The 20,471-nt window shown below is 37.0% G+C and overlaps 2 protein-coding genes across 3 annotated transcripts; both read right to left on the reverse strand.

Annotated features, from left to right (window-relative positions):
* Positions 1 to 283: 283 nt before the first annotated feature.
* On the reverse strand, positions 284 to 1,231 carry LOC118664390 (olfactory receptor 4F15). Its single transcript, XM_036324444.1, has one exon. The coding sequence runs from the start codon at positions 1,220 to 1,222 to the stop codon at positions 284 to 286; it is 939 nt and encodes a 312-aa protein (XP_036180337.1). The 5' UTR covers positions 1,223 to 1,231.
* A 17,939-nt stretch (positions 1,232 to 19,170) lies between these two features.
* Positions 19,171 to 20,191, reverse strand: LOC118664395 (olfactory receptor 4F6-like). 2 transcript variants are annotated; one of them, XM_036324466.1, is made up of 2 exons: positions 20,152 to 20,191; positions 19,171 to 20,081 (listed from the first exon to the last, which is right to left on the reverse strand). In XM_036324466.1, exon 2 carries the CDS (start codon positions 20,068 to 20,070, stop codon positions 19,171 to 19,173), a length of 900 nt encoding a protein of 299 aa, XP_036180359.1. In that variant the 5' UTR covers positions 20,071 to 20,081; positions 20,152 to 20,191. The 2 variants fall into 2 exon arrangements, with proteins under 2 accessions (XP_036180359.1, XP_036180350.1); XM_036324457.1 differs by lacking the exon at positions 20,152 to 20,191 and having other exon boundaries at positions 19,171 to 20,091.
* Between the last annotated feature and the right edge of the window lie 280 nt (positions 20,192 to 20,471).

The following is a 20,471-nucleotide window of genomic DNA, read 5'->3' on the forward strand; positions in this document are numbered from 1 at the left end:
AAAAAGATAAACTATTATTTGCTCAATTACATGGCACTTTCTTAGACCATGTAAGTTACAAAAGACATATGATTTGGTCTTTAACACTTTGATGTACAGAGTGTCAAAGAATAGCATCATTTCTAATTTAATGATGAGATAGATACCATAATTTAATAGATACTAGATCTCTAGGCATATAACATGGCCTAAGTCTTGAGTATTTCTCTGAAATTGCATAATATTTTCTCTGCATCCAGCATGAGGGGGAATCTATAGTTCCATATCATCAAAACCAATTCATTTATGAAATCTTCCTGTAATGCACAAGACGACTGCACAATCTCTTTATTGCCATTTTCATTTCTTTGTTCCTGAATGTATAGATGACTGGATTCAGGAAAGGAGTGATAAATGCATCAAAAATAGCAAGATATTTGTCCAGGTGTGATGTGGGAGAAGGCCATGTGTAGAAAAACATCAGCGGCCCAAAGAACAAAACCACCACAATGATATGAGCTGACAAAGTGGAGAGGGCCTTGTATGAACCACCTGAAGAGTGCTTCCAAACAGTGAACAGAATAAATATGTAGGAAATGACCAGCAAGACAAAAGATCCCACAGAAATAAGCCCACTATTGACAGTAACCATGAACTCCTGTTCTAGTGTATCTGTGCAGGCAAGTCTGAGGAGTCGAGGAAGGTCACAGTAAAAACTGTCCAATACATTCGGGCCACAAAAAGGCAAATCTACCACAAAAACTAATTGGATCAATGAATGGGTAAAGCCAACAATCCAGGAAGTGACTAAAAAGTATAGACACATTCTTGGACTCATGATAGTCAGGTAGTGGAGAGGCTTACATATAGCCACATATCTATCAAAGGCCATAGTGATGAGCAGCACCATCTCAGCGGCCCCAACAGCATGAGTGAAGAAGATCTGAGTAATACATCCACAAAAGGAGATGGCTTTGTGCTTCTTGAAAATATCATAAATCATTTTAGGGGCTGTGACTGAGCAAAAAAACATATCAATGACTGAGAGGTTAGCCAGGAGGAAATACATAGAGGAGTGCAGATGAGCATCGAAGGTTATAGTGAACACAATGACAAGGTTTCCCATCATGCCAGCCGAGTAATACAAACAGGAGAAGACAAAAAGGGGAAGCTGCATCTCCCATGAATTGGTGAGTCCCAGGAACACAAACTCTGATACTGTGGAGTGATTCAGTCCATCCATTTTCTCAAGCACCAAGGTCAATGTTCATGTAATCTAAAAGGAAGAAAATGGGGAAAAAAATGGATAGCCAAGTTTTGGTGTTCAATAAAGAAAGTCTTCAATCCATGAAAACAATCATAACATTAACATCTCACACAACCAAATGATCTTCACTACATGAACACTGGACTTCTACTTAGAGGAGTCAGCTGGTTCCCACATGACATTATGATTTTCAAAACTATTATTACTAGTTTAATTACATTTCTGGATCTATTTTACTTTTTCTTTCTTTAGGATTACATGCATATTTTATATCCTCCTGTCCAATGTGTTCTACTTCAATAACATAAAAGTTATCTTCAAATACTTTTGACTATGATTTCCTATAAATTATAGTATTTCAGCCATTCATATCTCCACCTAACAATTTTTTATGCACAGCATATAGCTTCCAAAGTCTCTCTTTTGTTACTTATATTGTTCTATTAGACTTTTAAATTTTTTTATCTTTCAACTTTTAAGATTTCTCTCATTCTATTCTCCAAAGCACAGAATCAAATTCTCAATGTCCCAGCTCTAATGTTTTCTCATCTGTGAAAATTTCCAAATCTGTACATTTCTATACTCCCTCTGCACTGTTAGCATTTATTTTGCTCTGCTTCTCATCATTATATAAATTTCCATCTCTCAAATTAAAGTATAGCTTCTTGAGTACAGGAACTATGTTTGGTTCACAGAAGCAGTCTCACCTACATCACAATCACCAGTAGTGACTAATATAGTCATTTAATGAGTACTTCACACTTATTGAATGAAGAAAAATATTAATGGACTAAAGAATGACTCTGGAGACAAGAAAGTGAATTATAATTCAGTAAGGTTCATATTAACAGTATTTTTTGTGTTATCAATCAGGAATTATCACAAGATACCAAGCCTCATTCCTGTAACTATTTATACAAAGTAATATTAGCACAAGAAAATTCTATCATTGAAAGAAATATGAGGTCCCAAATATTAATTTAAAAATTTTGAATAAAGGACCTTTCAGATACATTTCAAATACATTTCAAAATGGGGGGGACTCATTTATTTTATAAATAATACTCACTTTTTCAAAAAATCTCAATTTCTCACATAAAATATGTGATGAGCTGAGACAATCTCCTCCTCTAGTGTGTACACACACACGGACACACACATGCACACACACACACACACACACACATTGGGTCACAAAAGATAAGAACTCTGCCACATAAAAGTTGTCTCTTTTCTTTCTCAAAATACATTTTGAATGGGTAAAAGAATGACAGAAATTTAAAAAATAAACTGGGTAAAAAGAGCTAGGCAGTGTCTGTGTCTGTAATTGAGAGAGGATGATGATTGATATAAAATCCAGGAAAAAAACAAAAAACTAAAGGACATTAGATAGATTCCAGTATGGGGAAGTAAAGACAAAATTACAATTTTTAGGGATAAAGAACCACCAGCGAAAAGCCATCAGAGGTCCACTTTCAATGGGATGTTCCTGATTTAGTACAACATTTATGTTCATTAGTGAAATAATCAATATAGAAAAAAATATAGGAAGTGACCTGCTCATTATCACTAAGTAATCGGTAAGAGTTTATACCAGAATCAAGAACCCTAACTCCCATTAAAAGTTATTTTTATTAAATAGCTTTTGTTTCAGTTTCCTATTTCTGCTGTAACAAATTACCAGCAATGGTGGCTTTAAAAACACAAATGTATTACCTCACAGTTCCGGAGATGAAAAAGCCAAAATGGGTCTTCCAAGCTTGCCTGTATTCTTTGGCTCAGGAGCCCTTCCTCTCTCTTCAAAGCACATCACTCTAACTTCTGCCTCCATTGGAGTGCATCACTGCAATAGCCTCTCTGGCTCTGACTCCTACCCTTCTCTTATAAGGACCCTTGCTATGACACTGGGCTAAACCAGACAATCCAGGATAATTTTCTCATCTCAAAAATCTTAATCACAGCTGCAATGTCCCCTTTGCCATGTAAGGTAATATATTCACAGGCCCAGGAATAAAGGCATGGACATCTTTGGGGGCCATTATTCTGTACACCACAACTTTCTTACATGTGAGAAAAAGGAAAATATTAAAACTGATCAATGACTCTGACATAGGGAATTTCAAATAGCCTATCAGGAAGGTGAAAGATATCAGAGAAAGGACAGATATGAAACGTCCTGACTTTTTCCCTGAAACTACATTTAAGTGACTTCTGACTCCAACTACACCGAGACCAAGCCTGAACAACTAATGTCCACCAATGAAAGAAGCCTATGATAATCATCCAATCAATATGGTCTTGGACGACTAGTTACACCAGGTTTATAACTGACTCCTGAATGGTTCTCTAGATAATTTTTGTTCATTAACTTCATAAATATTTTGAGTGCCCAGAATGCCAGGCATCATTTCAGGCATTTGGAGACATAACATTGACAAGAATTCTTGCCTTTCAAGTAATCCATATTCATGACAGAAAATGCAATTTTGACCTATTAGATGCAGCTCTTCCTCTCTAGAAAGGTTAATAACACTTGAAGATATGCTGTAATTCATTAGTTAATTTTTCAGTACCTGAATTCAGAGAAACAAGCAGTAGCCAAGATACACTTCCTCCAAAGAAGGGGATTCAGCTTCATAGGACCCCTTTTCTAACTCACTAAATTTTAATAATTCTAACTTCTTAATTTTGTTTCTCCAACCCTAAGAATAGTGGCTGTTTCCTACAGTTGTTACCTTTTTAAAAATATACTAGAGGCCTGGTGCATGAAATTCCTGCATGGGGGGGGGGGACCTCCCTCAGGCCAGCTTGAACTCTCTCCAATCCGGAACCCCTCAGGGGATGTCCGACTACCAGTTTAGGCCTGATTGGGCCTACACCGGCAATCGGACATCCCTCTCAGAATCTGGGACCGCTGGCTCCTTAACCGCTCACCTGCCTACCAATCTGATCCTCCTAACTGCTCTCCCCTGTCAGCCTGATTGCCCCTAACTGCCTCTGTCTTGGCCTCGCCACCATGTCTTTGTCCGGAAGGACATCCAGAAGGTCGTCTGGAATATGTCCGGTCTAATTAGCATATTACCCTTTTATTAGTATAGACAGTCATCTTTACATGCTTTTAAATACCAAGTTAACAACTTTATAACTGGTTCACCTTTTTTATTTAAGTACTAGAGACGTGATGCACGAAATTCATGCAAGAGTAGGCCTTCCTTCCCCCGGCTGTCATCACTGACTTCCCTCTGGCACCTGTGACCCGGGCTTCCCTCGCAGCCCTGGCTTCATCCGGAAGGTCGTCTGGTCTAATTAGCATATTATTCTTTTATTATTATAGATAGTAGTTATATATTAGTTACATTAGTTTCAGATATACAATATAGTGACTCAACATTTTTATACCTTAGATGTGTTCACCCCACTAATGTTATAATCATCTGTCACTGTGCAAATTTGCCACAATATTATTGACTATATTCCTTTTCACCTTTCTCACCCCCCACCCCCCACCACCCCTGGTCCTCTGGTAATCATCTCTTCAGCCTATGTTTCTATTCATCTGCTTTCTTTTGTTTTGTTTGTTCACTCATTTGTGTGTGTTTTTTAGATTTCATATAAAAGTGGAACAATATGATATTTATCTTTGACTTATTTCACTATCATAATTATCTGAACTAATTGAAAAGCAGCTCAAAATCGATGGTGGGAGAAAGATTTCATGGCTTTTTCACTCACTCAGACAATAAACACATACATTGCATCTATAAAGTGCCTAGCAACAAATACATACGTGGCATCTATAAAGTGCTAAGCCTTAGAGATAATATAAAGATGTGGAAGAAAGGAATGAAGAAATTGAACATATATAAAATGAGACTGTAAGGTTATCAGGACAATTTTAAGAGTTGTATAAACTGGTTTATGACTATAACCAAATCTCTGTGTCATGAACTATGAACTAATTAATCGAACTGTCTCTAAAAGTAGGCAGAAAAATTAAGCAAAAATATTACTAAGGGAAGAAATGCTTCTAACCAAGTTTTTTAAGGCTCCCATTAACAAACTATAACAATGAGAATATATTATGAAGTAAAATATAAGTGGTGCTTCTTCTACATTGAAATTTGAATAGCAAAAACTAACAAACAAGAACAGCAAAAGAAATAGTGGTAAATTTGACTGTTAATGAATTTATAAGAAATAGAGTTAGCAAAATTAGAAGAAGATTTATGAGGTCATTTAGAAAAACAATATGAGATTTTGTATGACTGAATCCAACCAGAAGGCAAGAAAGACACTTTTTTTAAATGTTAAGTACATTTTTAAAATCAAAAATAAAATTCATAGAAAGATGAGAAAAAGGGAAAGCAAAGCAAAATTGGATTGCAGGATGCAGCAGATGAGCAAGGTCCGTTAAATGAAAAATTATGACAAAGAGGAAGAAATGGGAGAATGGGAGCTTGTTCAGATTTGTAATCTTAAAAGTCCCAGGACCCAAAATTATTTTGTATTGCACCTAGCATTAGAATTTCTTTCTTTTAGGTTAACATACTGAATTCCCTAGTTTTACTTACCAATTGCTAAGGGAAGGGTGCCCCATTAAGCTGTTACAAACAAGTTACTAGATGGTGTTCCTTAGCTCAGATCTTATTCAGGCAAGAAATGAACATTTTTGACAACAAAGATATTAGTGACCCATTTTAAACCTGATTCATTACCCAAAAAGGATTAGCTTGGATAGGTTGCTGCAGAAGACAGGTAAAGAGCAGATGAGCTCAGCGGGAGAGAAGCAGAACCCAGGAATAAGAGCTAAAGCTGAGAACAGGAGAAATGGGGTCAAAGACAAAATGTACCTACTTTACAATCCCTTAAAAAGCAAAGAAGACAAAATAATATCAATAGAAAATATCAGCAGATCCAAAATCTTACCCAGTTCTGTCTTCAAATCTTAAAATTTCTTAGCTATCTATTAGCTCAGAGTTATATATAATCTCTGAATGGCTTCTAGTGAGAGATGCTAGGTTCTGGGTGCTTGATCACTTTGAAGCATCCCAGACCCTCCATGTCTCCTAAGATCATTGCCATTATTAGATTTTTCATGTTGAGTTTTCTAGTTCTGATCTACCTGTTACTCTCAAGAATTATAATGACATGAATTATAGCCATCACTTATTCAGACTACTTAAAAGATCATAAATAACAAATGCAGATTCTTAATGAAATGATGATTTAAATATCTTCAGCTATATGGAATTAGAATTGGGCAGCCTCTTAGAATAGAGTCATAGTGATGTCACATTTTAAAATTGGGGGGGTGGGAGTGACAGAGAGAAAGAAGTTCATTATCCCCAATTAATAAAATAATTTTGGCTGGAAAAGATCTAAAAATATATTCTGACCCAATTCCTTTGTCTTGTTTCTCCATCCAGGACATGTAAGTTGTTTGTTGTTGTTGTTGTTGTTGTTGTTGGGGTTTTTTTTATCAGTTTATGAGGTTTGAGAATTCATTTTCTTCCTTGGTTTCCTGCTTTTTAATAACATAACTAGAGGCCCGGTGCATGAATTAATACACAGGTGGGGTCCCTCTGGGTGGCCTGTGGGGATCGGGCCAAAACCCACAGTCCAACACCACCTGTAGCTCCTACCTGCTGCTCCCGCTCACCCTGGCCCCACTGCGCCTGCCACAGGCTGGTGTCCAATCAGTCCCAATTAGGAGAGGCTTACACTGCCACAGCAGTGCTCACCAGCCATGAGCCCTGCATCTGGCACCCTCCCAAGGGGAGTGGCATGCAGGATCAGACAGAAATGGGCTCTTCAATATCCCACGATGGGTCCCAGATTGGGAGAGGGCACAGGCCAGGCCGAGGGACCCTACTGATGCACGATCAGAGGGGTCCAGGGCATGTCCGGTCCATATTGCTCAGTCCCCATAGGCCAGGCCCCAGCAGCAAGCTAACCTAACAGTCAGAGTATGTGCCCTGCAGTGGTCAATGCACATCACAGTGACTGGCTGACCAGTCGACTGTCTGCCTTCTGGTGGTCAGTGCATGTCATAGCGAGCGGTTGAGCGGCCTTAGCATATCATTAGCATATTATGCTTTGATTGGTTGAACAGTTGACCAGTCACCAGACACTTAGCATATTAGGCTTTTATTATATAGGATAGCACAAATGTTCTTCATTACAAAAGGAAAATTTTTCTTCTTTCAATTAAGCCAATATCCATTTAATTCTTTCTCTGTGAATATAAAGGTGTCAGTAAACCTCTCAGAAAAATGTTTAATATCTTTGAACTTGGTGAAGTCAAATAAGGATCATTCATCTGTACCCTCCAGATCTATTCACCTCAATTCCTTTAGCCTGTCCTCATAGGATTTACCTTCTATCTCTTTATCTTTGTCACTCTGTCCAATCACTCCTACTTAACCACCAAACATTTCATGATAGTGACCTACAAAATTTTCTTATAAATGTTTTAAAACATAAATAAAAAACAGAAAGATTGATTGCTGACTGTTAAACATCATACATTTACATATTTTCCTCTGTTCCTTCATCACCTAGTTTTAACTGACACTGTATTATTTTAAGGTGAGATATTTAGATCTTTTTCTTTTAACCAAGTTTTCAAGCACTCTTTCTCCATGTTGATTCTATGAAGTTGGGGTTTTATTTTTTTTAACTTTACTTATTACTACTACCTAATGAACTTTCTCCTCTTCATTTCTTAGTTATCTAAAGATAGAAGCGAAACAGAAAACAAACTTGTTATGAGATAACACACATTTGTCTTCTCTTTCAATACTAATAACTGTCTCTAAAGATTTCTGGGTCCAGATAACAAATCAATCTACATCCTAGTCCTGGCTACAGTGTGAACTCCAGATTCTGCAATGTGTCTTCAGTCAAACCTTTGAATCTCCGGGTCATTTCCAAGTCCAAGATAAAAATTAGGTTAATTCTTGCTCTCCATATCTACAACCACTCATATTTATTCTCCTGTTGTGCTCATCATGTCACTACCACCACCATCTGTTCTTCTTGCCTTCAGGTCAAAGCTTAATTGATACAAACAAAAAACAAAATGTTACCTGAGTGTTTCTTATGTTGCAGTTTATCTAATTAAATATCTCCTTCTTGTTGTCAACTTCACCCCATCCTTCCCTTGTAGCTATTCACGGATCATTACCTCAAGAGGTATTCAAAAATGTTTCCATACATGGAAAAAATAGCTAATTAACTGCACGGGAGGATAGTGACCAAATAAGGCTATGGTGACCTGGGGTTGCAAAACTAACATCAATTAGTCAAGGAAATTGTCTCCTAAAACTGTATTTGTTGTGATTAAAGCAACAACGGGGAAAGCTGATAATGAATCACAAGAGGGATGAATGACATTGAACTCTACAAAACTCAATCTCTGTCCTTTTTAGTTTTTGCCACATTAAATCCTATTACAATGAAAGAAAGCATCCCTATGTCATTTGGTAATATTTACTTTCCAAGAGATAAAAATTACATGAAGCAGCCTTATAAATATTAATTTTCTCTATACATAAATAATCTAGGCAAGTGAAAGAATAAACTATAAAAAGTAATTTAAAATAGTTTATAATGTGACTTTTATAAATAATAAATTACCATATTGAAATAAGCACTTTGAAAATATGGGCTTTTGTCTAATTCATATTTGTGTTTTCCAAAGCAACTTGTACAGTTTCCTGAAATGAAGGAGACCTACTATACATTTGTTGAGCTTAACAAAAGAATTCAGTCACTGAAATAATTCCATTGTCCCTTACTGTGCTTATCATTTGGAGGTAGTAATAATATGAATAAGGAGGTTCACTTTAAAATATTAAGAGGGAGTAACAAGATTTGAATCTCTGTCTTTTTTAGCCTCAGATGCATAAGAAAGATTGAGGTAATCATATTACTCCATAGCAAATAGGATCCAGCAGTACATCAGAGAAATCATACACCATGACCAAGTAGGTTTATCCCAGGTATTCAAGGATGGTACAATATCCACAAATCAATAAACGTGATACATCACATAAACAAATTGAGAGAGAAAAACCACATAGTCATATCAATAGATGCAGAAAAAGCATTTGACAAAATCCAACACCCATTTCTGATAAAAACTCTCAGCAAGGTGGGAATTGAAGGACCATACCTCAACATAATAAAAGCCATATATGACAAACCCACAGCCAACATCATACTCAATGGACAAAAACTAAAATCATTTCCCTTAAGAACAGGAACAAGACAGGGATCCCCACTTTCACCACTCCTGTTCGACATAGTACTGGAAGTACGACATAGTACTGGAAGTACGACATAGTACTGGAAGTATTAGCCATTGAGATTAGACGAGAAGAAGAAATAAAAGGCATCTAAATGGGAAAAGAAGAAGTAAAACTGTCCTTATTCGCAGATGACATGATATTGTACATAAAAAACCCTAAAGACTCCATCAAAAAACTATTAGACTTAATAAATGAATTTGGCAATGTAGCAGGATACAAAATGAACACCAAGAAATCTATGGCATTTTTATACACCAATAGTGACCTTACAGAAACAGAGACTAAAAAACCAATCCCATTTACCATCACACACAAAAAATTAAGATACATGGGAATAAACCTAACTAAAGAGGTAAAAGACCTATACTCAGAAAACTACAGGACATTGAAAAAAGAGATAGAGGAAGACATAAACAGGTGGAAGAACATACCATGTTCATGGATTGGTAGACTCAACATCATTAAAATGTCCATACTACTCAAAGCAATCTATAAATTCAATGCACTTCCCATTAAAATACCAACAACATATTCCACAGACCTAGAACGAACTCTCCAAAAATTCATCTGGAATAAAAAAAAGACCCCGAATAGCTGCAGTGATCCTGAGAAAGAAGAACAAAGTAGGTGGGATCTCAATACCTGATATCAAGCTGTATTACAAAGCCACGGCTCTCAAAACTGCCTGGTACTGGCACAAAAACAGACATATAGATCAATGGAATAGAATAGAGGATCCAGAAATTGACCCAAACCAATATGCTCAATTAATATTTGACAAAGGAGGCAAGAACATACAATGGAGTCAAGACAGTGTCTTCAATAAATGCTGTTGGGAAAATTGGAAAGATACATGCAAAAAAGTGAAACTAAACCACCAACTTACACCATACACAAAAATAAACTCAAAATGGATAAAGAACTTAAATGTAAGATGGAAAAGCATAAAAATACTAGAGAAAGCCAAAGGCAACAAAATCTCAGACATATGCTGAACCAATTTCTTCACTGATACAGCTCCTAGGGCATTGGAAACTAAAGAGAAAATAAACAAATGGGACTACATCAAAATAAAAAGCTTCTGCACAGCAAAAGAAACCATCAACAAAACAACAAGAAAGGCCACTGCATGGGAGAACATATTCGCCAATGTTATTACCGATAAGGGTTTAATCTCCAACATTTATAGGGAACTCATACAACTTAACAAAAGGAAGATAAACAATCCAATCAAAAAATGGGCAAAGAACCTAGATAGACACCTTTCGAAAGAGGACATTCAGAAAGCCAAGGGACATATGAAAACATGCTCAAAGTCACTAATCATCTGAGAGATGCAAATCAAAACAACAATGAGGTACCATCTCACACCTGTCAGAATGGCTATCATCTACAAATCAACAAACGACAAGTGCTGGAGAGGTTGTGGAGAAAAGGGAACACTCGTGCACTGCTAGTGGGAATGCAGACTGGTGCAGCCACTATGGAAGACAGTATGGAATTTCCTCAAAAAGTTAAAAATGGAATTCTCATTTGACCCAGTGATCCCACTTCTAGGAATATATCCCAAGAAACCAGAAACACCAATCAGAAAGGATATATGCATCCCTATGTTCATAGCAGCACAATTTACCATAGCGAAGATCTGGAAACAGCCTAAGTGCCCATCAGTAGATGAATGGATTAGAAAACTGTGGTACATCTACACAATGGAATACTATGCTGCTGTAAAAAAGAAGGAATTCTTACCATTTGCAACAGCATGGATGGAACTGGAGAGCATTATGCTAAGTGAAATAAGCCAGTCAATGAAAGAAAAATACCACATGATCTCACTCATTTATGGATAATAAAGACCAATATAAACTGATGAACAATAATAGATACAGAGGCAGAGCAGCATCGAACAGACTGTCAAACTACAGCGGGAAGGCTGGGGAGGGGTGGGGGAGGGTAAGAGACCAACCGAAGGACTTGTATGCATGCATATAAGCATAACCAATGAACATAAGACAATGGGGGGGAGGGGAGGCTGGGGGAATGTCAAGGGGGTGGAAAAGGAGACATATGTAATACTCTTTGTAATACTTTAAGCAATAAAAAAAAAAGAAACAAATAAAAACATGACCAATATGTTTTCTGTCTACAAGAGACCCACCTCAGAACAAAGGAGTCACACAGACTGATAGTGAAGGAACAGAAAAAAATTTTTCAGGTAAATGGAAATGAGAAAAAAAACTGGGGTAGCAATACTTATATTGGACAAAATAGACCTCAAAGTGAAGGCCATAACAAGAGATAAGGAGGGCCACTTCATAATACTAAAGGAAGCAATTCAACAAGAGGATATAACTCTGGTAAACATATATGCACCCAATACAGGAACATCCACATACATAAATAAACTTCTGAGTGATATCAAGGGAGAGATCTACAGCAATAGAATCATAGTATGGGACTTTAATACCCCATTGACACTACTGGATAAATCCTCTAAACAAAAAATCAGCAATGAAACATCAATCATAAATGACTCAGATGGACTTAACTGATATCTTCAGAACATTTCACCCCATAACTACAGAGGATACATTATTCTCAAGTGCACATGGGACATTTTCAAAGATAGACAACACATTTTAACACATGCAAAGTCTTTTCAAATTCAAGAAGATAGAAATCACATCAAGCATCTTCTAAGTCACAATGGCATAAAATTAGAAATCAACTACAATAAAAACAGTGAAAAAAAAATCAAACACTTGGAGGCTCAATAGCATGCTATTAAACAATGATTGGGTTACCAAAGAGATCAAAGAAGAAATAAAAAGCATTATGGAAACCAATGACAATGACAAGACAACAATCCAAAATCTATGGGACACAGAGAAAGCATTCCTGAGAGGGAAGTTCATAGCTCTACAGGCTTAGCTCAAAAAAAACAAGAAAAAATGGTAATAAATTATCTAGCCCTACAACTTAAAGAATTAGAAAGAAAACAACAAGAAAAGCCCAGAGTAAGCACAAGGAAGGAAATAATAAATATCAGAGAGAAATAAACAACATACAGACAAAAAAAACAAAACAAAAAAAAACAGAAGACCAATGAAACCAAGAGCTGGTTCTTTTTTTATTATAATTGATTAAGGTATTACATTTGTATCCTTTTCCCGCCATTGCCCCCCTTCCCCCACCCACTCATACCCTCACCCCCTGGTATCTGTGTCCATTGGTTAGGCTTATATGTATGCATACAAGTCCTTTGGTTGATCTCTCCCCCTTTTCCCCACCCTCCTCTACCTTCCCTCTGAGGTGTGATGGTCTGATCGATGCTTCTCTGTCTCTGGATCTGTTTTTGTTCATCAGTTTATTTTGTTCATTATATTCCACAAATGAGTGAGATCATGTGTTATTTATCTTTCTCTGACTGGCTTATGTCGCTTAGCATAATGTTCTCCAGTTCCATCCATGCTGTTGCAAATGGCAAGAGTTCCTTCTTTTTTACCACAGCATGGTATTCCATTGTGTAGATGTAACATAGTTTTTTAATCCACTCATCTGCTGATGGGCCCTTAGGCTGTTTCCAAATCTTAGCTATAGTAAATTGTGCTGCTATGAACATAGGGGTGCATATATTCTTTCTGATTGGTATTTCTGGTTTCTTGGGATATAGTCCTAGAAGTGGGATCACTGGGTCCAAATGGGAGTTCCATTTTTAGTTTTTTGAGGAAACTCCATACTGTTCTCCACAGTGGCTGCACCAGTCTGCATTCCCACCAACAGTACACGAGGGTTCCTTTTTCTCTGCATCCTTGCCGGCACTTGTCATTTGTTGATTTGTTGATGATAGCCATTCTGACAGGTCTGAGATGGTACTGCATTGTCATTTTGATTGGCATCTCTCGAATGATTAAGGACTTTGAGCATGTGTTCATATGTTTCTTGGCCTTCCTTATGTCCTCTTTCGAAAAGCATCTATTTACCTCCGTTGCCCATTTTTTGATTGGGTTGTGTATCTTTCTTTTGTTTATTTGTGTGTGTGTGTTTTTTTGGTTTTTTTGTTTTTGTTTTTGTTTTTCTTTTTGAATTTTAGAGAACATTTATTAAACCTGGGGACAGTGAAACAAGCAAGGGCTGGGGGAAGGTCGAAGAGAGGATGCCCGTCCAGGGAAGCGGGATTTCAGCAGAGTCTGGACCACCAGAGAGCCGAGTTTAAGGGGAGAGCATTCCAGGGGCAAAGGAGCGCACGTTGGTAGAGTCTGGGAAACGGCCTGGTCCTCCAGGCGGCGGGTGGAGTCGGTAGGACTAGGACGATGGCCCCACCCACGCCCTGCGCAGCGGGTTCGGGTTTGGTACCTAGCGGTTCCGGAACACGGGTAGCCACAGGGAGGCACCTGTATCTTTCTTTTGTTAAGTTGTATGAGTTCCCTGTAAATGTTGGAGATTAAAGCCTTATCAGTGATAAAATTGGCAATATGTTCTCCCATGCAGTGGGCTTTCTTGTTGTTTTGTTGACGGTTTCTTTTGCTGTACAGAAGATTTTTATTTTTATGTAGTCCCATTTGTTTATATTCTCTTTAGTTTCCATTTCCCAAGATGCTGTATTGGTGAAGATATTGCTTTGACATATGTCAGAGATTTTGCTGCCTATAGATTCCTGTAATATTTTTATGGTTTCCCATCTTATGTTTAAGTTCTTTATCCATTTTGAGTTTATTTTTGTGTATGGTGTAATTTGGTGGTCTAGTTTCATTTTTTTGCATGTATCTGTTCAGTTTTCCCAACACCATTTACTGAAGAGGCTGTCTTGACTCCATTGTATGTTCTTGCCTCCTTTGTCAAATATTAATTGAGCATAGTGGTTTGGATCGATTTCTGGGTTCTCTATTTTATTCTATTGGTCTATATGTATGTTCCTGTGACAGTACCAGGAAGTTTTGAGAACAGTGGCTTTGTAACACAGCTTGATATCTGATATTGAGATCCCTCCTACTTTGTTCTTCTTTCTCAAGATTGCTGCAGCTATTCAGGGTCTTTTTTATTCCAGATGAATTCTTTGAGAGTTCGTTGTAGGTCTGTGAAATATGCTGTTGGTATTTTAATGGGGAGTGCATTAAATCTGTAGATTGCTTTGGGTAGTATGGACATTTTAATTATGTTGATTCTACCAATCCATTAACACGGTATGTTCTTCCATCTGTTTATGTCTTCCTCTATCTCTTTTTTTCAGTATCCTGTAGTTTTCTGAGTATAGGTCTTTTACCTCCTTGGTTAAGTTTATTCCCAGGTATCTTAATTTTTTGGTGCAATGGTAAATGGGATTGGTTTTTTTTTTATCTCTTTCTTTAAGTTCACTATTGGTGTATAAAAATGCCATAAATTTCAGGGAATTAATTTTGTATCCTGCTACATTGCCAAATTCATTTATTAATTCTAATAATTGTTAGATTGATGAAACTCTAGCCAGGCTCACCAAGAAACAAAGAGAAAGGACCCAAATAAAATCAGAAATGAAAGAGGTGAAGTAACAACCAACCCCACAGAAATACAAAGAATCGTAAAAAAAAAAAAAAAAAAAAAAGAAAGAAAGAAAATATACTACAAACAACTCTACTTCAACAAACTGGACAACCTTGACAAAATTGACATATTCCTAGAGATATACGACCTTCCAAAACTCAATCAGGTAAAATATAAAAACCTGAATAGGCCAATAAATACTGATGAAATTGAAAGAGTAATCAAAAAACTTCCAGCAAATAAAACCCCTGGACTGGATGGTTTCACAGGGGAGTTTTACCAAACACTCAAATAAGAACTAAAACCTATCTTCCTAAGGTTATTCCAAAAAATTCAAGAGAAAGGAACACTTTCAAGCTCTTTCTATGAAGCCAGCATTACCCTAATCCCAAAATCAGATAAAGACACCACAAAAAAAGAGAATTACAGGCCAATATCCCTGATGAACATAGATGCTAAAATCCTCAACAAAATTCTAGCAAATCAGATCCAGCAGTACATTAGAAAGATCATACACCATGACCAAGTGGGATATGTTCCGGGGATGCAAGGATGGTACAATATCTGCAAATCAATAAACACAATACATCACATAAACAAATTGAGAGACAAAAATCACATAATCATATCAATTGATGCAGAAAAAGCATTTGACAGAATCCAACACTGCTTCCTGATAAAAACTCTCAGCAAAGTGGGAATAGAGGCATCATACCTCAACATAATAAAAGCCATATATGACAAACCTACAGCCAACATCATACTCAATGGTCATAAACTAAAACCATTTCACCTAAGAACAGGCACAAGACAGGGATCCCCACTCTCACCACTCCTGTTCAACATAGTACTGGAAGTGCTAGCTATAGCTATCAGACAAGAAGAAGAAATAAAAGGCATCCAAATGGAAAAGAGGAAGTAAAATTGTCATTATTCACAGATGACATGATATTGTACATAGAAAACCCTAAAAACTCCATAAAAAAACTACTAAACTTAATAAATTAATTCAGCAATGAAGCAGGATACAAAATTAACCCCCAGAAATCTATGGCTTTTTTTATACACCAATAATGAACTCACAGAAAGAGAAACTAAAAAAATAATCCCATTTACCATTGCAACAAAAAAATTAAGATACCTAGGAATAAACTTAACCAAGGAGGTAAAGGACTTGTACTCAGAAAATTACAAGACACTGAAAAAAGAAACAGAGGAAGACATAAATAAATGGAAGAATATACCACGTGTATGGATTGGTAGAATCAACATCATTAAAATGTCCGTACTACCCAAATCAATCTACAGATTCACTGCAATCCCCCATTAAAATACTAATGGCATATTTCAAAGACAGAATAAACTCTCCAAATATTCACCTGGAATAAAAAAAGACCCTGAGCCCGGACCAGTTTGGCTCAGTGAATAGAGCATCGGCCTGCGGACTGTAAGGTCCCAGGTTCAAATCCAGTCAAGGGCATGTACCTTGGTTGCTGGCACAACCCCAGTAGGAAGTGTGCAGGAGGCAGCTGATCGATGTTTCTCTCTCATCGATGTTTATAACTCTCTATCCTTCTCCCTTCCTCTCTGTAAAAAATCAATAATATATATATATATATTTTTTTTTTTAAAAGACCCTGAATGGCTGCAATCTTGAGAAAGAAGAACAAAGTAGGAGGGATCTCAATACCAGATATCAAGTTATATTACCAAGCAGGTTCTCAAAACTGCCTGGTACTGGCACAAGAACAGACATATAGACCAATCAAACAGAATAGAGAACCCAGAGATTGACTCAAGCCATTATGCTGAATTAATATTTGACAAAGGAGGCATGAACATACAATGGAGTCGAGACAGTCTCTTCAATAAATGGTATTGGGAAAATTGAACAGATACATACAAAAAAATGAAACTAGACCACCAACTTACATCATACACAAAAATAAACTCAAAATAGATAAAGGACTTAAACATAAGACGGGAACCCATAAAAATCTTCAAAGAAGCCTTAGGCAGCAAAATAGCAGACATATGTCATAGCAATATATTTATCAATATAGCTCCTATGGCAATGGAAACTAAAGAGAAAATAATGGAACTACATCAAAATAAAAAGCTTCTGTACAGCAAAAGGAACCATCAACTAAAAAACAAAACCCATTGCATGGAAGAACATATTTGCTAATGTTATCACTGATAAGGCTTTGATTTCCAAAATTCATTGTTCAAATTTAAGAAAGATAAATAATACAATGAAAAAATGGGCAAAGGACCTAAATAGACACTTTTCTAAAGAGGCCTTACAACATCTACACAATAGAATACTACAATGATGTAAAAAAGAAGGAATTCTTACCATTTGCAACAGCATGGATGTAACTGAAGAGTTTTATGCTAAGTGAGATAAGCCAGTCAGAGAAAGATAAATATCACATGATCTCACTCATTTGTGGAATATAATGAACAACATAAACTGATGAACAAAAATAGAACCAGAGTCATAGAAGCATCGAACAGACTGCCCAACCTATGAGGGAAGGTGGGGGGTGAGGGGGTAAGAGATCAACCAAAGGGCTTATATTCATGCATACAAGCATACCCAATGGACACTGACAGTAGGGGGATGAGGGCATGTGCTGAGGGGTGAGACTGGCCAGGGAGAGGACAATGGGGGGGGGGAGATTCATGTAATATTTTAAACAAAATATTTTAACTTAATAATTTAAGTTAAAAATAATATAAATAAAATGACAGAAGACAGCAAAAAAAAACAGGAGTCCGTCAACCTAGATTCTAGATGTGGATCTTCTATATATTCCTTTTATGACCTTCAGCTAATTGGTTAATTTTTCCAGTACCTAAGATTTCATAAAATAGGGAAACTCTATAAGATTATTTATAATTTACTTTAAAGTTCAAAAATTGTATGATCCCAATAGAATTTTAATAGTTTTCTAAGTAACTGCATACACTATAGCTATTATCTTTCAGCTTTGATGCAGGAGCTGAGGCTCTGCAAAGTAATTCCTTTTTGCCACTCTGCCATTAAAGGGCACTAGAGGAAGATTTCAAGGTTAGAAGAGGAAGAAGCACTTATTGCTCCTTTCTATTCGCTGCCTCTGGCCTCCTCTTCTGCTCACTGTGCCTGTGGGCATCATCCATCATCCACACTTGTCGCCTCAGCAAGCTTGGTTTCTTTCCAAGGCAGCAGCTGTTTTCCAACCTTAGAGAAATTTGGCTCATCACACCCTCCTCAGGAACACGTGTTAGCCAGTGGCCCCCCCTTCCTCAGGGGTTGTGCCCCTGCCCCACAAGCCCTCCTCTACCCTCAGAGGCACTAACACCAGCCAAGCAGCACCCACTCCTCAGGTATTTGAGCTTCAGCTCCACCGGTCCTTCCCCCAAGCTTTGGATAGTTTTTTTGTTTGTAAGTTTTAATAATTCTAAACTCTTCTCTAGAGTAAAAGCCGCTTCCTACAAATGCTATGTCTGTGATATTTTAGATTTCATTCTTTTCAAATACTTTTAAAGTTAACAACTTTATACTTAATTAACAATTCTTTGTATCAAACTTTTGTGTTCAAAAAACTAACATGGTTTCTGTCTCCTCCCTGGACCCTGAAAAAGCCAGCTTAGCAATCAAACTGAGGGACACTAAATAATAATGAACTGGAAATATAGAACATAAAGCATCTGTATAGTAAGATAAATCCAATGACATAAAAAATTAACATTTATTTTGAAAGTAAGACAGACCATTTAAATGGGGAAAATAGAACATGGACAATAAGCCATATGTTGACTTTTAAAAAGTGTTATTTAACATTTATATTTATTCTATTGCCACTAAAGAGAGGTCAGACCATTGGTAAAAGAGCCACAATCTGTAGTCTTAGGTCTCTTATATAAGCAGAGCCCAGAACACCACAATTCAATTTGGAGAAGAAAAAAAAATACAGGACACAACACATACTAGTAGATGGTGACATTCTGTTTAAATGTAACATACCTTATTTAGTTCATATCCATCTGAAATTCTAGTGTACTTTGCCTTTTTATACATCCTCAGTATATTTAAGAAACTTTAATTCATAACTGAATGCATAGTCTCCTCATTGCCACCTTCATCTCTTTATTCCTAAAAGTATAGATGACTGGATTTAGAAAAGGGGTGATAACTGCATCAAAGATGGCCAGGAACTTATCCAGGTGTGATGTGGGAAACGGCCACATGTAGAAGAAGATTAATGGCCCAAAGAACAAAACAACCACAGTGACATGAGCTGACAGAGTGGAGAGGGCCTTGGACATACTGCTACCTGAAGATTTTTTCTGAACAGTCACCAAAATAAAGATGTAAGAGATGATCAAAATTAAAAAGGAAACCACAGAAATAAATCCACTGTTGGCAGTAACCATGAATTCCAATGTGTAAGTCTCTATGCAAGCAAGGTTGATAAATCGAGGAAGGTCACAAAAAAAGCTGTCTAATTCATTAGGGCCACAGAAAGGCAGGTTTACAACAAAAGCCAATTGAGTCACTGAATGAATAAGGCCAATAATCCAGGAAGTGACTAGAAGCAAAATGCACCTTTGTGGGTTCATGATGGCCAGGTAGTGGAGGGGCTTACATATGGCAACGTATCTATCAAAGGCCATGGCGATGAGCAGAACCATCTCTGTACCCCCAACTGCATGGATAAAGAAGATCTGAGCTACACAGCCCACAAAAGAGATGGTTTTACGCTTTCTTAAAAGATCATAAATCATTTTAGGAGCTGTGGACGAGCAAAACATCAAGTCAATGATGGAAAGGTTGGCCAACAGGAAGTACATGGGGGACTGTAAATGAGGGTCAGAGATCACAGCTAGCACAATGAGGAGGTTTCCCATCAGGCTTGCCACATAGAACACAATGGAAAAGAGGAAGAGGAAAAGCTGGATCTCCCTTGAACTGGAGAGTCCCAGGAACACAAACTCAGACACCATAGAGTCATTGGCTTTGTCCATTGCCTCTCTCTGTCAGCAGTGACAACGCTCATGAAACCTGAAAGAGGAGAGTAAAGAGACATTTGTTTAGGGAATATGGCACTGACCTTACTTAATCTTGGGCAATTAATAGTTTACAGAAAACTAGACAGAGGCTGATGTATGCCTTTGGAGACCATTTCAGTCACAACACAACCCATATTCCTTTGTTTTATATTTCATTGCCAAAATAGATTGTACAGAGTAAGAATCCTTTTACTTATTTGAATGGGTAGTTCTGTTGTATTTCTAAATGTCATTATTTCATATTTATATATCACATATGACCATAAATTAAAGGCTTTTTGTAAATTATTTAACTATCTGTACATATAAAAGCAGTCGTCTGGTCGCTATCTTGC

Source organism: Myotis myotis, unplaced genomic scaffold (genome assembly GCF_014108235.1).
Source record: "Myotis myotis isolate mMyoMyo1 unplaced genomic scaffold, mMyoMyo1.p scaffold_m19_p_1, whole genome shotgun sequence".
NCBI classification, from domain to species: domain Eukaryota; kingdom Metazoa; phylum Chordata; class Mammalia; order Chiroptera; family Vespertilionidae; genus Myotis; species Myotis myotis.

Bases quoted from the DNA above. Each gene is read 5' to 3' on its own strand.
- LOC118664390 (XM_036324444.1), bottom strand. From the start codon at position 1,222: ATGGATGGACTGAATCACTCCACAGTATCAGAGTTTGTGTTCCTGGGA.
- LOC118664395 (XM_036324457.1), bottom strand. From the start codon at position 20,091: ATGGACAAAGCCAATGACTCTATGGTGTCTGAGTTTGTGTTCCTGGGA.